The 16,181-nt window shown below is 51.8% G+C and overlaps 1 protein-coding gene across 1 annotated transcript in view; it reads right to left on the minus strand.

Annotated features, from left to right (window-relative positions):
• ADAM12 (ADAM metallopeptidase domain 12) overlaps positions 1-16,181 on the minus strand; it is a 195,343-nt gene that overhangs the window by 94,391 nt on the left and 84,771 nt on the right. The window contains exon 2 of the mRNA XM_037051284.1: positions 7,250-7,328. Coding sequence (XP_036907179.1) covers positions 7,250-7,328 — 79 coding nt within the window. The remainder of the gene's footprint in view (positions 1-7,249; positions 7,329-16,181) is intronic.

Below are 16,181 nucleotides of genomic sequence, written 5' to 3' on the forward strand. Positions count from 1 at the left end.
CTTGTGGAAACATGTATTTGTGTGTGCACACATGTGAGTGTCTGCGTGTATGTGTGCACATGTGCCTGCCAGTTGCTGATTTGCTTTTCAGTCCATTGGGGCCATCCCTTTGTCCCTTGTCCTTTTTCCTTTGACGTTCTGTCCCTTGCACAGAACACCAGGCCCCTACGTCCCACCTGTTTGCTTGAGACTAAGACAAGGGGGCCGTGTGTTCAAAGGAAAAGGGGGTGGGCTGCCCGTCGTCTCTGTGGCTGGGCTGCGTCATGCTGAGGCCCGACAGTGGACAGAACAGGGTCTTCAGAATTGAGTCGTTGCACCCACGCCCAGGGCCACTCTGCTCCCTGCTCTGACAAGAGCCAGGGCCAGTGACGAGCCAACGAGGGCCACGCTCAGGGCCAGCACAGTGCTGTGCTGTGCGGATTCCGCATTCGAGGACACATGCTCAGGAAAGTGTGTTTGCATTCTGTGGGGCCTCCCGGCACATGGGCCCGGGCCAGTGCACCTGTCACAGTGAGCGTGCCGGGTCCACCTGGAGTTAGAAGTCCTGGGGTTTGAGGCTCAGAGCCTCGGTTTTTAATCTGCAGAATGGGGCTGCCACTTACTGCCCTGGGCTTTAGGGATCAAATAGGCATCCCGTGAGGAGGCAACCTGTGGAACGTAAGGTGCTGTTATAGATCCAGAACATAAAAACATGTGGCCCAAACCCCTTACTCTGCCCTGGGTGCTAGCCACGTAGTGGCTATTTCTGCAGAGTAAATGAATGAATTTACTGCAGAATGAATGAATATTTTTGCAGAATGAATGAATGAGCTGTGGGGGAGACACTGACCCATTAGAGAGCAGAGAGTGTGGCTTCCTTCCCGCCCCCACTGGCTCCCACCTCGCAGGCCCAGATGGTCCCAGATGTTGTGTGAGACCCTGTGTAGGCACCCGGACGCACACAGGAGAGGTTGGACAGCAGCCAGGTTCGCGGGAGCCGAGTGGCCAGTTGCTCTCTCATGGAGACGTCCATGGCGTAAGAGCCCAGGTCTCAGCATAGCTGGTCGGCCACCCCTCTTCTGTCACCACCACCTGTGAGGGACGTCAGAAGGAACATGCGCCCCAGGATGGGAGACAACTGCTGAGAACTGACGGTCGGAGATGTGGCTCCAGCTGGCTCACTTCCCAAAGGCCTGACGGGGCCCCGGGTTCAGCGTCTGTCTTTTCCACGCTCACGTCCACCACTGGCGTGTAGACCTGCGCAGTCTGCTCCCTGGCTTGTGGCTCTGACCTCAACCTGGTCTGCCTGCCGACGAAGGGCCCGTCTCAGAGCCTTCCCTTCCCTGGGAAAGTCACCCAGACCTGGAGCTCCTCTGTGGGTGCACTCCATGTTCCTCGTGAATTTGATTCTTCTGTTGTTTAGCTCCTAAAGTATCCTAGTCACCGGCAAAGGTGTCACCTGCAGGCAGGCTGTACATCCCTGAGGACATGGACCATGTCTGCCTCCCTCCTGCAGGTGGCCACAAAGCACCAGACAGTGCCCCAGTTCAGCTGGGCTTCCCAGCAGGTCAGCGCATTTCCGAGGGCTGCTTGGGCCTCTCTGTCCCATCGTTTCGTTCACGTGAGTCAGAGCTAGCGCGTCGAGGGGGCTGGGAGCTCAGATTCTGGAGTCAGGCTCCGAGGGGTAGAGTCCTTATTGGCTGTGGTCCTGACCTAGTTGCTTAACCCCCTTGTGTCTCAGAGTCCTCATCAGGATATACAAATAGCAAACGGTGATTCCTTGTGAGGATCGAACATCAAAGTGCATGGGAAACCTGTGTATTGTTGGTGCTCGCTGATGTTGGCTGCCATACCGGCACTCAGCACTGTTTGCTGTTGAGTGAGCTGTGGACGAAGGGATGGACACTGGCCTACCTGGGAAGGTAGGGTGGGTCCCCGCTGTGTCATGTGAACACTGACTGGCCCAAGAAATGTGGGCTGCATGGCGGGGGCGTTGGGGAAGCTACTGCTGCTTGGGAGGATCGAACACTAGTGCCAGCGGGAACAGTGTGAATAGAACGATGTTCTAGAAGGGTCATCAGGCAGGAGGGGGTCAGGTTACACCTGGGTGAGATAGGAGGAGGGGAGAAAGCATTGGGTGGCCATGACAGCTTCCGGCGAGAAGGAGGGGGACCTTAGCACAGTGTCGGGGGGCGGGGGAGAGGTAGGGGAGGAAACCAAGGCCAACTCGGTGAAGACCTGAGGGGAAGCGGGCTCCCTGCGAGGGGCCTCGATCTGCGAGGGGACTCGATCTGCGAGGGGACTCAGAGAGCCGCCGATGTGGCCTTGTGCAGAGTGAGGTGGCGCTGGAGGGACTGAACCCATGGTAAGTCATTGTCAGAGATGACGGCAATGGGCCTGGCCCACGCCTGCACACTCACGGGATGAGAATGACCCCTGAGTCCCTCCCACCTCGAGAATCGTCTCTCCGCACCTCTCAGATGCTCCCTGTCCGTAACACGCGTTGACTCCCTGACACCCATGTTCCCCTTCGTGTTCAGGCCAAGCCCCCTGCAGCAGGCTCTTCTCCTCTGAGGCAGGACGCAGGTTGCCCAGCAACACTTGTGACCCAGACAGTGGACGCCACGCCGACCTCAGCCACATGGTCCCCGCGTGACCTCTGTCGCAGCATGTTTTCATAAGTGTCTTCTGTTTTCACGTTTTTCTAATGAGCAGCAGCACACACAGCGAATGGAAGCTTTCTGGGTGTCTCCCATGATGGAAGGCCAGGCGTGCTTCCTTCCCCCGTCGCCCGGCCCCTGGCCGCGGCGGCCGCCCCCTCTCAACTGCCTGCGCGATCTGGCTGGAGTCCTGCCCCCGTGCCCTCCGATCATCTTCAAGCCGCTGCCAGGGGTGTCTTTCAAGGCCCACGTCGGCTCACAGCATCCCCTTGGGCAGGACCTTCTAATGGCTCCGCAGTGCTCTTCCATGACAACCGGCTCCTCTTCAACCGTCTATCTGGTTCCCGTGTCCCTTCCTCCAGGCAGCCTTCCCGGATCCTTCAGACCAGATGAGGCTCTCTGGCCTTTCCTGTAGCACACATTTTGATTAGGTTTGTGATTCTTGGAAAAACATCAGTCTCCTCCATGCAGCCCAGCGGGGGCCCCTTTGTCCTAATGCCTGCTGGACCCTCTGTGGCAGTCACCATGCCCAGCTCCGTGGAAGTGCCCGTTACATGTGTGGGGCGGACGAGTTCATGCAGGCGACGTGCTGGAGGGCAATTCCGGCCTTTCCCAGAACCATCTTCTGGGGTGAAAATGGCACCAGTGTCTGGTGCATTGTCTCCCACAGGTGACAATATAAAACACAGTCTTCCCTCTGATGTGGCCAGCAACGCGGAAAGCCACACATGGGTCATCCTGTCCGGACAATGGAGAGGTAAAAGGCAAGCCATCGATTCCCAAATTAAAGTCAGCCACCACTCTGCTCGTCAGCCGGCGGATGCTGATGGTAGAAAGATTGGGGGAAGAAAAAAGAAGAAGAAAGAAAGAAAAGACAAGAGCCAAAAAGGGGATTTTATTTTATCTCCAGTTGAAGTGGAGGAAACTCCGTTATGTGCAGACCGGAGGGGAAAAGGCAATGAGTCAGCACCTTTCTTTGTTTCCAGGCTGATCCAGGACAAACGGACCCCTACAGCTGCCTCGGTCCAAACGTGAAAGACTGCCCGCGGGTGTCTGCTGGACGGGCCGCTGCCCGGGCCTGTGGGGTTTCCTTAGGGGAGCGAGACTGTCCCCTCCTCACCTTGGCAGTGGCCGGCGGCTCAGAGGGGCTCTGAGAAACAGGCGGCCCAAGTGAGCAGCTGGATCAGGAGAGCAGCCAGCCTCTCTCACTCACAGGCAGTACCTGCTTGCTGTCCCTGGGGCCTGGGGGTGCCTGAGCACCCACCAGTCAGAGCCCTGGCCTACTGAAGGCGGGTTCAAAGTGAGCTGAAGATCAAAATGCAGTATCAGCTTAATTGCCTCCCAGGAAAAGGGCTTCTGGCATGTTCTGTCAGAGGATGCAACTCGGACCTGGGCAGACCTGAGGCTTCCTGAAATTTCCACCTTTCCTCCTCCCCGCCCCCTGGCTAGCCAAGCCTGGGGACCCATCCTGGAGAGGCTGGGGCTGCAGGCCACTGCCCCTTAGCATTGCCCTGTGGCTGTGGGGGGTGGGAAGGGCAAGCCTCACCCACCACGGACTGAGGGAGGGCAGGGGGCTTTCTGTGGCAGGCCTCACCCTCCCCCACTAGCAGGGGCCTGGGTCGTCAGTAGTGATAGAAGCAATATTTAAGAAATGACCCCCTTTATCCCTAATAATGCCCCCCCTTTTTGACTTAAATCTGGCTTGTGTGATGTTCGCACTAAGAAGGCAAATTTCTTTGGGTTAAGACACTGTATTTTGCCCTGTATAATGTGCACTTTTTGCCCAAATGTTTGAGGGGAAAGTAAGGATGCGCACCATACATGGGTAGAATGATTACACACCGTGGGAACAGCAGCAGGCACAATGATCCCGTGTGTAAGGCACAGAAAAGGGGGGTGTGCTTTATACATGGCGCACGCAGCGGGCATTTTGTGTTTTGAGTGAGGACCTTGCAACAATTAAGTGGCCAGATTTTAAGTTTTAATAGATGATCCATTTATACTTTAACAGATTCAGTCCATTTACGTATGATGAGATCGATGTGGTGACTCATTTTTATCTTATTGTATTTTTCGGTTCATATTTATTCTGCTTCTTTTTGGACTCTTTTCTCTCTTGCCATCTACTGGGTAGATACGCTATTTTTATTCTCTCCCTATTATTTGGAATTATACATTTTGTTTTTCTCTTCTGTTTTGGGTATTCCTAAATTTGTAAGATGCATACTTATTAAAATCTAAAGTTAACCCTCATCTTTATTGTTTTCTAGTACAAAATAAATTCTTAAACTGTTTTAAAACTATTTGCTCATCATGTTTTATTTTTATTTTTTTAGAGAGAGAGGAAGGGAGGGAGGGAGAGAGGGAGAGAACATCAGCTGGGTGACCCTCCCACACCTCCCGCATGGGGGACCAAACCTGGAACCCAGGCGTGAGCTTTGACCTGGGGATCGAACCCATGACCTTTGGACCTTTTGACCTTTTGGGTTATGGGATGAGGCTTCAACCAACAGAGCCGTGCTGACCAGGGCACTAATCTTGTTTTAAAAGATCCAGATGGAGTCATTATTGCTGTAATCAGTACTTTGAAGAGTGTATTGAGATTTATTCACGCAGAAGCATTTCGCTCACTGCTGCCTCTGACATGTGGCTCTTGTGTCTGGTGTTCGCTTCCTTCTCCCGAGACAGTCTGGGAGTAGGTGATGCTCCCTCGGATTTGTATGAAAATGCATTTTCATACAAAATCACTTTTGTAAAGCAAGTTAACTGGGTGCGGCCGGCGCTGGGGCCGACAGTGCTGTTCCCTCGGCTCTCCCGGGTCTGGACTCCTTCGCTGCCAACGCCCAGTGTGCTGGCCGCTCTGCGGTGCTTTCGTGCGATCGGGCCTCTTCTCTCATGTGGTCGTACGGTGCCCTTGGCTCTGCAGGCTCACGCCAAGCCATCCTGGAGTGGGCTGGCGTTCAGTCTTTCTGCTGCTCTCGTCACGCCAGGTGGAAACACTGCTTCTTTCCTGTATTTTCACTCTGGAATTTCTGTTTGACCTATTCTGTTCTCTTTAAAACATTTACTCTATGCTCTGATTTCTCTGTTATCTCGCATTCCCGGTGGTGCTAGGTCTGGTTTTTCTCGTTCACCAGTGTTTGCTCACAGCCGCCCTCTCTGTTGTGTGCTTTGTCATTTTGATTTTGGGCTCATTGTTACATTTTTTCCTTCCTTCCTCCCTCCCTCCCTCCCTCCCTCCCTCCCTCCCTCCCTCCCTCCCTCCCTTCCTCCCTCCCTTCCACAGGCATCTTATGTAGCCTGGGCTTTGGAAACACCCCTTTAGAATGATTTTGGGTTGGCTTCAGCTTGGGACCCAGGGCTGCTGATTTGGGGTTCGTTTTGCAGTCGATGTATGGACAGGAGTTGCGTTCCCATGCAGTGGTTAGAAATCTTCCAACCATGTGCTCGTGAGGTGAGAGGGGTTCCAGATTCTCTGTGTGTTATGAGATCACTCTTCAGTCAGGATAGCCCTCTTCCCCCCCTTCTCTGGACAGAGTTTTTCTCACCCGTCTCACCGAGGACATAGCTCCCCGGGGACCCAGCTTCTGTGGATTCTCTGTCGCAGATGCCCATTCCTCGTGTTGCGAGCCCTCCAGCACCAGGTCCTCTTTCTGGGCCCTGAATGGCCCTTGGGGGTCCCAAGACCCCACATCCCCAGCCTCGCATCCCCTCTGCGTTCCCGCCTCCTGACTCCCTTCCATGCTTGACCAGGTATGGACAACCAATCTGCGTGCGTCTCTCTCGCCCCGGGTGTCTCCGTGTTCTCTTCAACTCATCCCCCATATCGCCAGGAGTCAGAAGGCATGTGTGTGCCACACGCAAACATGTGACAAAGAGACAAAGTGCTGCCGTAAAGCAGAGAGGCGGCGAGAGCTCACCGCAGACCACGACGGCTACTTGACCACGCTGTAAACGCAAGGCCCTTGCTAAGCTTGTTTTTTTAAAGCAAATGCCCAGGGCGCCTTGAAATGAGTGATTGTCTTTGTGCTCAGAGAACAGCCACCCTCTCTGAGCCCCACGTGCCCACGCGGGGCTCAGGACAGGGTGCACAACAAGAATTTCTTAAAAAGGAACAAATAAAACGAACATCTTGTCCACGTCCCGTATAAGACTTCTGTGACAGCCCTGATACAGCATCCTATCAACCTGCTGGGCATGTCTAGAAGGTTAAGCAGAGTCAGTTTTCCTCTGAATTCTTCAAGGTACTTCCAAGTTTACCACAGTCAAGTTCAGCCCAGGGATGAAGGCTTTCTGAGCTGACTTGAACTTTGGATAGGGTTTCTAGAAGGGATTTGCCCAAATGAGCATCCCACAGTCCTTGGTGGGTGGGTTCAAGGTCAGGCTACAATGATGTCATATCTTCAAGGGCTGTCCCGGCACATGCTCGGCCAAGGCCAAGTTGCTCTGGGGTAACGATGGCATGCTTAGGCACCAAGTGGTGCACACACTCTTCTCAGGGCCCAGATGAGGGAGCTGGGAGGCGAGTGTGTTTAGGATAAAACAGCCACGGGTGTTGCGCACAGATCTGATAGCACATTATCACCATGGGCCGAACACGCGGGGCTTACCGTGTAATTTCGAGTGAGGGACACATCGGTGCCGTCTTGCAGATAGTGGGTTTCCGTGAAACCGCTGGCAATGAGACCTCTGTGGGGGAAAAACCATGAAAAGCTGAGTGTGGGATCAGGTCAGTGTTGCTGGTGAGTGTTTAGGTCACAGGGCAGCCAGGGACTGGCCCCACCTCCCGGTTATTTCACGGAAGACCCAGGTTTTCTGGGCTCCCAAAGGGCCTCCGTGGGGCAGCTTATCGTGGGAGAGTCGGGGAGACTCAGGCAGGCGAGTTAGACGTGTGGGCATGCAGCCCCCCACAGGGGGAGCCCCCACCCTCCCACCTTATTCTCCAGCACACACGCAGGTATCTGCACATCCTGTCATGTGTGCACACAGGCACACACGTGTACATGCACACTGGAATACGCACACACGTTCACTCTTCTCCGAAGAGTATGTGCGGATTTTGGAGCTGGGAGAACTGTCCGCCTGGAAGTCCCAATGTCTAGAATGAATGGCTCAGCCGCCTGCTGGGACAATCGCTTTGGACCCACAGTCTCCCCCCTGCTGGTCCCCTAGTGGGTGAGTGGACAGCCGTTAATGTTAAAATGTCAAGGAAGAGTTTAGAACAACACTGCAGGAGGTGAGGGAAAGGATTTTGGACACACTGAAATATTGAATTTCTAAGATAAACTGTAACAGGAGAAAAACCCTGTTTATCTTAACTAAGATTATATGTGATTTACCACATCCTCACTGGTGATAGCAAAGCGTGGGTTTAAATGACTCTGCAATTTCCTTTGCAATGTGAACATTTGCAACCAGAGTGCAGATGAAGACAGGAGGGAGGCTGCAACCGTGACGGGTGAAAAGTCCCTTTTCTGACGGTCCCATACTTGAGACTCCCTCACAGCCAAGGCCAGAGTGAGAGTCATCTTCCCAGGGTCCATGGATTTCCACACGTTTCGGAGGTGCCTGGTTTACATCACTGGGGCCCTCCCAGCTGGCCTTGGCTGTGTTCTACTTCACAATGAGTGAGTGGGCATCCCTCTTCTGAGTTGTCACAGGACCCCCTGGCCACAGCCATGCTGGGAAGGTCCGGAGCAGAGGAGGGGGAGGGAGGAGCAGGCAAGAGGGCTGGCACTGAGGCTGGAGACAAGGAGCCTGGGGAGGGAGGTGGTGGACGGCCGCCATGAGGCAGAGAGCTCCAGGAAGGCGTGGTGGGCTGGGGACCATAACAAGGACAACTACAGGGGAGAATGAGGAGATGGGGACAGGGGAGGGCAGAGGGTCTTCCCAGGGGGTGGCTTGAAGGCAAGCAGAGAGATGAGATGTGAAGTCAAGAGGTGGGGACTTGAGGGGAATGGGTCATCTAAAGGGACAGGCTGGAGAAAAGGGGACCCAGAGGGGACAGGCAGAGCTGCCAAGGAGCCGGTGGAGGGAGGCAGGGAGCACAGGTGACCACGGGGAGGAGCAGGACCCAGCAGAGCCCCGGAGGCCCTGGGGACTCTGGGGGCTTGGTCAGCTTTGAAATCCCAGGGAGAGGAGGAGAAGAACGATGTATTATTACTTCAAATTGTACAAGTATTACTTGTCCTATTTGCTATCCATCAATAATTTTATCTATCTCCTATTTTATGAATGCTTTGGTCATTCTGCTCTTCACAATACTGGACCCTTCTTTGGAACAAGCCAGGTATATGGATCCCTAACACAAAGAAGGGCGATGCCCACGGTCATCTGTAGAACAGAGAGACGTGTTTTGAGGCCTTCTCCCTGAAGCTCGTTGCGATGGATGTCCCCGAGGACTGGCTTCGCGTAGGGAAGAGAGGGGAGACCTGCCGGGGATGCCGGGATCAGAGGTGAGCTTCTGGGGGACAGCACTCAGCACAGCGGACAACGGGGGTTCGGGGGTGCCACGGCCGTAAAACTGTGTATGAGGTTTCAAGGTGTAAGGCAGCACAGCAATACTAAACCCATGAGCACTTCTGCCTAACAAACCTACTGCTGTCCCTGCTGCCCAGATGTCACTGAAGCGCAAGTGCCACTGTGGCCATGCTCGGAGCACTGGGGAGTTCCTACGCGCTGCCCCGTTGGCTCCCATTGGGTGTGCCCCCGACAGCTGAGATGCCGGCGGCTGCTGCGTTGAGAGTCTCTCTCACAGAGACCGGTAGAGAAACGTGGCCGTGGGGTCAGACACGGCAATGTCCCTGTGTCCTCGTGTCTTCCCTGTCACGGAGTGGAGTGGGGAGTGGTGAGGATGGGTGCCTGGCCCCCGCAACAGCCCCAGCCGCCTAGGCTCTGAGAAGCCAAAGCATTCTCCAGCCTCCTGTTCAGGAGGCCCACAGGCGAGAGGCAGAGGGAAGCCAGACGGCACGGGCTCCCCGCACTCAACCCCACGGTGTGCCTGTGCCTCCATGGTGAGTGCTCCGTGGTGTATGGGCTGGGGGATGACAGAACCCATCCCGCTCTCTGCTCTGATGCCCTTAGTGTCCGCTGGTCCGCATCACACTCCCACAGGCTGGGAAGGGCCTGGGTCAGTGATGGCCTGGGCTTCCACCGCCTGGGTTCCACTGTGACGTTTGGCCGCTTCCTTGCTAAAACCCTTCAAAGCCTTCCCATTGCCTTTGGAACGAAACCCCAATGCCTTCGGCAGGTCCCAGGTGCTTACAGCCTTACTCCGAACGCATTGTACCTCCTTTCGTGTAGCTCACTCTACCCCAGCCAACACTGCCTGTCTGGCTCATTCTAAAACTTTCCCTGTGCCCAGAACATTCTCCACATTGCTTCCATAGGGCTAGTCCTTTTCATCTTTTAGGCAGAGTAGATAAATAAAAATAATAAAATAAAAATTAAGATACGCTCCTCAAATCCTCTCAACTAAATAAATAAATAACTATCTCTGCAGAGGGAGCTTTCCTGGTCGTCCCATCTAAAGTGGCTTCCAGGCCCTGGCTGGTGTAGCTCAGTGGATTGAGTGCGGGCCTGCGAACCACACGATCGCAGTTCGATTCCCAGTCAGGGCACATGCCTGGGTTGCAGGCCAGTTCCCAGCAGGGGACTCATGAGAGGCAACCATACATTGATATCTCTCTCGTTCTCTCCTTCCCTTCCCCGCTAAAGATAAATACATAAAAAATAAAGTGGCTTGCATCACCACCACCCACATCACAGAGCCCCTTCAGCTCCCCGCTTTATCCCCCTGTTTACTCATTTGTCTGTCTCCCCCCAGAAACGATGCCACAAGGGCTCTCTGCTCACGACTGCAGCCCCACCCGCCTGCCCAGGAATTTGGTAAGCTTTTTATATGTGTTTCATTTAATTCTAATAGCATCTAGTATCTGGCTTTGTGGGTTAAATACTACATTTTACCCAATTTAAGCAAGGAAACCAAGATATATTAGGGAGGTTAAGTGACCTGCCCGAGGCAGCACCCTGTGGTTCTGCTTCAGAACTTGGCATTACTCACGACCGTGCGATACTACCTTGACAAGCGGGTCAAAAGGTATTTACTGAGTGCCAGCTGCAGGCCCTGTACTGAGGGCTGAGTGAATTATGTTTAGTGGAATAATGGATGTATGGACGGATAGATGAATGGATGGTAGATGGATGGATCAATGAACCGATGATAGATGGATAGGTGAATGGATGGATGAATGGGTACATAGATAGATGGGTGGGTGGATGGATGGTTTGGGTGGATGGATGGATTAATGGATGATGGATGATGAATAGATGGATGCATGGATGATGGGTGGATGGACGTGACGGATTAATGAATGGATAGATGGATGGATGATGGATGGATGATGGATGGATGGGCGGATGAGTAGATTCGAGGAGAACACTGCAGGCACATTCTCTGCTGTCTAGGGCTATCCTCTCCCACTCGTAAACAAATTTCATATTCTTCTTAGGTACCGTGGATGAAACCGAAAGGGTGCTCAGTCAAGGCTCTCTAAGACGTGCGTCTAATTTAAAAGGGGCTAAAAGTCAAAGGTCCCTTGAGAAAATGAGAGAGGCAGGTGGACAATGGCCGTATTGGAAATGTGATAGCAACGGACCTGCTGCCATTAGATTTCCCAAGGGAGAAAACCCAATTAGCTAGATTCTCTGTGTCAGCAAATGGAAGCAGAAGGTGAATGCATAATTTCATGAGAACATTCTTCCCCCCTGCTTATTAGATTAGCTGATCTAACAAGGAATTCTGTTCTTCTCTATACCAGAAAATAAAATGTCAGGAGTTCATTTTCTCGTTTTTCATTTGTTTTGCTGTTATAAGTGATACCTCCATATTCTCTCATTTAACCAATATTTAGTATGCTGGATGTTGGGAATACGATACCACCCCCCCCAGCCAAACTGGCCATCTAGTGAAGGACAAACCCAAAGAGTGATTATGGCTCCATGATAGAGACACGTACACCCAAAGCACTGGGGAAATTCAAGGAAAGGCTTCTAATCCAGAAGCCTGGGGGAGGCAGCCCTCATCGTGAAGGATGGGGAAGACGAGGTCAGGTTGCGAGAGGGTCAGTGAGATGAAATGTGGGGAGGGGTGAGGAAGAGAACACCCTAGATAGCGGAAACTACCTTCCCAACTGTGCAGAGGGCACAGAAACACTGTGTTAACGGGGGATGGGTGTCTGAGATATAGAATTCTATGGAATTTCAAGCCATCGGGGAGTAAAATTTGAGGTGGGAGACATGGTGCCCAGACAGGCAGGCTGGGGACCGATCCTGTGGGTTGCCGAGTGCCAGTAACTTTATCCCACGCCATGGGGACCCATTAGACACATCAGCGATCTGGGTAGACAAAAGCTTTGGAGCTACAGGCCATTCCAACAGACAGGAAGCGGCAGCAGGAAGTGCGGTTAGGAAAAGGCCCCTGTGAGAGTCCACACCAGGGCCCACACCAGGGCAGGAGCCCTCAGGGTGAGAAAGTCAGGGGAGAGGACAGAACTAGAAACCTCAGTTTTCAGGGGAGACAAGTCATTCATAAAGGAGGGAAGGGAGCGTGTGCTGTGGGATGTCTGGGAGACGTTCTCTTAGAAATGTGCGGGAGGCAGCTGACTCTGGGAGTCTGAGATTTCTGGGGCAGCTTGAAGACAGAGGTGGAGCCATTCAGGCAGGATGCACTTCCTTGCTGAGAAAACAAGTGGAATCTTGTCCTTTCCGGCTGACCATTGTATTTTCTGATTTTCGACTTCAGCGACTTTGGTTGTACAGGGTCCGGCACAAATAACACCCCTCATTTTTATTACAAAACCATCAGCATGTAATTCAGTAACATAACAATATCACACTCAAGCACACCATAGGAAATTTTAGGTGAAATGTTCAGATTAAAACTGAACATTTTTGCACCCATATTGAAATATCACATTATTGCACCCATATTACTATCCTACCAACCACAGTCTCGCAGGCGTTGCTCCTGCCAGACCTTGTATACGGCTGGAAATCATCATTTAGAATTTCCATCGAGTATTATTATGTGCATAATGTTCTTCTTAGTAACATTTCTGAAATGATTTGAGTATTGAAATAAAAAAATAATCCCCAATTTGCTTTTTTAGATCAATATTGAAATTATTCTTCTCTAAATTTACCATTATATAATTTAATTATATAGGTTGAATGAGGTAGATTTCATTGATACGACAGATTTTATTCCCCAAAGTATAGGGAAGGAGAAATGCCTACTCGCGTCTGCCTGCTGGCTCACTTTCTCTGTCACCCCCCCCCCCCCCGCCCACCGGGGAGTGCTCACCTCTCCTATACTCTATCAGGACTCCGTTACCAGACTCTCTCTCTTCTACCTAATTTCTTGTTGACTTGTCTCCTCCCACCTCAGGTTGAGCTAAGGGCAGAAACTGGCCCCCGAGCCCAGCACCAGGGCTGGCATACCAGAGGTGCTTACTGAAGAAATGGATGGCACACACCACGTCATTCTTATAGAAAAGCAACTTGGACATTCTGCCCAAGTTGGACAGAATGTGTTCCAACCAACTGGTTCAAATAAAAGGAAAAGAAATGTGGTTCGACATTGCGGGCCCCGATCTTGTGGAAGGGGGGATCCAGACAGCCACATTCACTCTGTTGTTATTTCAAGCATGTCAAGGGCTGGCAGGTCCTCGACACTGACCCTGACGCCCGGTGATCAATTCTAGAGCCACTGAAATGAGGGAAACAGGGGAAGAGAAGCCGCGAGATTGGTATCGATTATTCGGAATGAGGGAAAAACGCACGGGCGACAGGCCTGCGTTTTCTGGTCGTTTGGTGGAAGACCGCACACACGGTTTAGTTGTCCTGTGTGGCAGGTGCGTGCAAAGGCCCCAGCAGGCCGTCTGGTCTGCCGGCTCCCCCCGCGGGCACTCATTCTGCGGTGAGAGCTGGGCTTCTGCGACCCCCCAGCAGACCCATTTGGTATTCAGAGGATCCAAACCCAGTTTTCTGCCGAAGATTTACTTCACCACAAGTTGTTATTATCCCACAAATTACCAAATCATTCATACATACATTTGGGTAATGATGTTCTCTTACGAGAATGTGGAAGTGCAGCGATGAATATATTCCTAGGAGGAATAAACTGCCTGGAGCTCCCACCGAACATAGCACACAATAAACACCATAATTAAAAATCATGATGTGATGTGCCTAGCTCTGAAAATAAACGCCCTTCATTAAAACAATCTGCTCCTCAACCAGAGCTAAACAAAGGCAGAGACAAGGTGCAGAGGAAAACCGATCCGAACCCAGGCTGGGTGCTTCCAGCCTGGAGATCTCTTTCTGGTCGGCAGCGAAAGCTGGAGACTGGCTGAGCCCCGGGCTCTGGATGCGGGTCCCGCCGGCTCTCCTGGACCTGTTACAGAGAGGTCAGCCAACTGAAGGATTCCCCACAGGCACAGCCCGTGGCGGTGTGACATAAGAGGAGGAAATGGACAATAGGGAAAAGAATCGAGACCGAGTATCGTCTACTTCTGGATGCTCTTCGTTTTCCTCCTGGGAAAGTCACCCTGGTCAGTAACAGAAGCTCCGGGTTCTTGATCTGGGGAGTGGAAGCAAAGTACCGGCCCGTCACCGTCCCTGTCTTGTCTCCCCAGCATCACCATCTCCCCCTGCTGCTGCTACTGTGTGCTGGCTTGGGGACACCTGCTTGTCAAGTGTATTTTCTTAACTGATCTTAGTACGGACCCTGGGGTCATCATCTGCACGACAAGGAAGAGGAAACTACCCAGAGAGGCCAAGTGACTTATCCAGAGCCTCACAGCTGAGCCCCTGGATAATGAACTTGGCTCCCAAGTCAGCTCGTCCTACCCACTGGGCGGTGCTGCCTGGTTGGGGAGAAGTGTCAGCCCACGGTTCAGAGAGACCGAGAACCAGCAGCAGCAGACCCATCTTTCATCTTTTTTCTGAAATTATCATTCCTGCAATGCAAACTGGGCTTATGCTGTTTCTCTTAGCACTCAATTCAATTTAGCTCCAAAATCCAAATGATTTTGGGTTATAATTTCAGCATTTTGGGATCCTAACTATTTAGAACTCTGCATCTGTAAGAATAATGGGACATTCACACTCGATTTCCTGTTGTTATTCTCCATTTTCTAAAATTCTCAAAATAATCAAAACAACTTGTTTGTTTTTTTTCCCTGGAATTCAAAAAAAAATGTTCCCTTTCCCCAGCTCTTTCTCATTTAGTTTCACAAAGTGTAATAAATAAAACTGTTGATAAAGCATTTTGGAAACTGTAGGGGACAATTTGGTTCCCTGCAAAATGATCTCTTAATATACCACTTCCATGTTAAGTCATGAACACACAGGAGTTTGGGCCCAGCCATGTGGCATTGACATTAAAGTATGTTTTCACTACCACTTGGGACTGTCCCGATGACCCCATTCGTCACCAGAACAGACACATTACACTTGTAGACGCGGTGGCAATCTGTGTAAGGACCTAAGGACTGATTTGCCGATTGCATTTTCCAACGGAAACACCCAAGCTGGAGGAAAACGGGGGGCCCTCGACTCTGCAGCGAGCTCCACAGTTGTCCCTCTACACAGGCCTAATGTTTGGACTACTTTCTCCCCCTTTTCGTGACCACCTGCAGCTCCAAAGTCTTTTGAAGGGGGCTTGATGTTCTAAGACTGTCTTCACAATATGAGACTTATCACACTTTATGAAGACGATGTGTAGAGATAGAGGGATATAGGACAGAGAGGAAAAGTTGAAAACTCAATAAATGATTATTTCCCAAGATACATAAAGTCCCCCACCCCCTTAGAAGGGATCACGAGAATTAGGGGGCGTAGCTTGCTTTCACCATCTCCACACCGTTCTGCCAACCTCAGAACCCACAGCCATTTCCCTTAAGCCTCAGAGCTTCTTCTTCCTTGTGTCGATGAGAGCACCTGCACCAGCAGTTAACATCCATCTGAGCTCTTACTGACACACTTCACATGCATGGTTTTATTTCACTTTTACAACAACCCCAGTGCGGGGGTGTGTGTTGGAGATGAGCAACCTAGGCCCAGAGGGGTTGTGGAGGGCCACACAGCTGGTACTGTGTAGTCTGACCTCTGAGTCCACACTTGTACTGCCACACTTATGTGACTTCTGTGTTAGTCTTTCATTGTTTTCTGCTCATCTCCCTTTAAATGGACACTACATTATATACATCAATGCCTGACCTTGAAGACAATCAGAAAGACATCATAGCTTGGGTTGTGTGGGTCTGTCCATTTCCCGTTTGTTACCATGAGTTCCAAATGGAAGAGAGCAACTAGGGCCTGCAAATCAGAGGTGGCCACCTCGGGTGAGGAATAATCACCCGAGTGTGGCTGGTCATTTCATGAGTGGAGGTGTGGGGAAGGTCAGCACTACGTCACACATGAAGGTATACAAATCCAGTCATGCCAGTGAATGAAAAACCAAGCTTAGCCCTGACCAGT

The sequence above is a fragment of the Sturnira hondurensis genome, unplaced genomic scaffold, assembly GCF_014824575.4.
Source record: "Sturnira hondurensis isolate 20B ecotype Veracruz unplaced genomic scaffold, ASM1482457v3 Scaffold0007208, whole genome shotgun sequence".
NCBI classification, from domain to species: Eukaryota; Metazoa; Chordata; class Mammalia; order Chiroptera; family Phyllostomidae; genus Sturnira; species Sturnira hondurensis.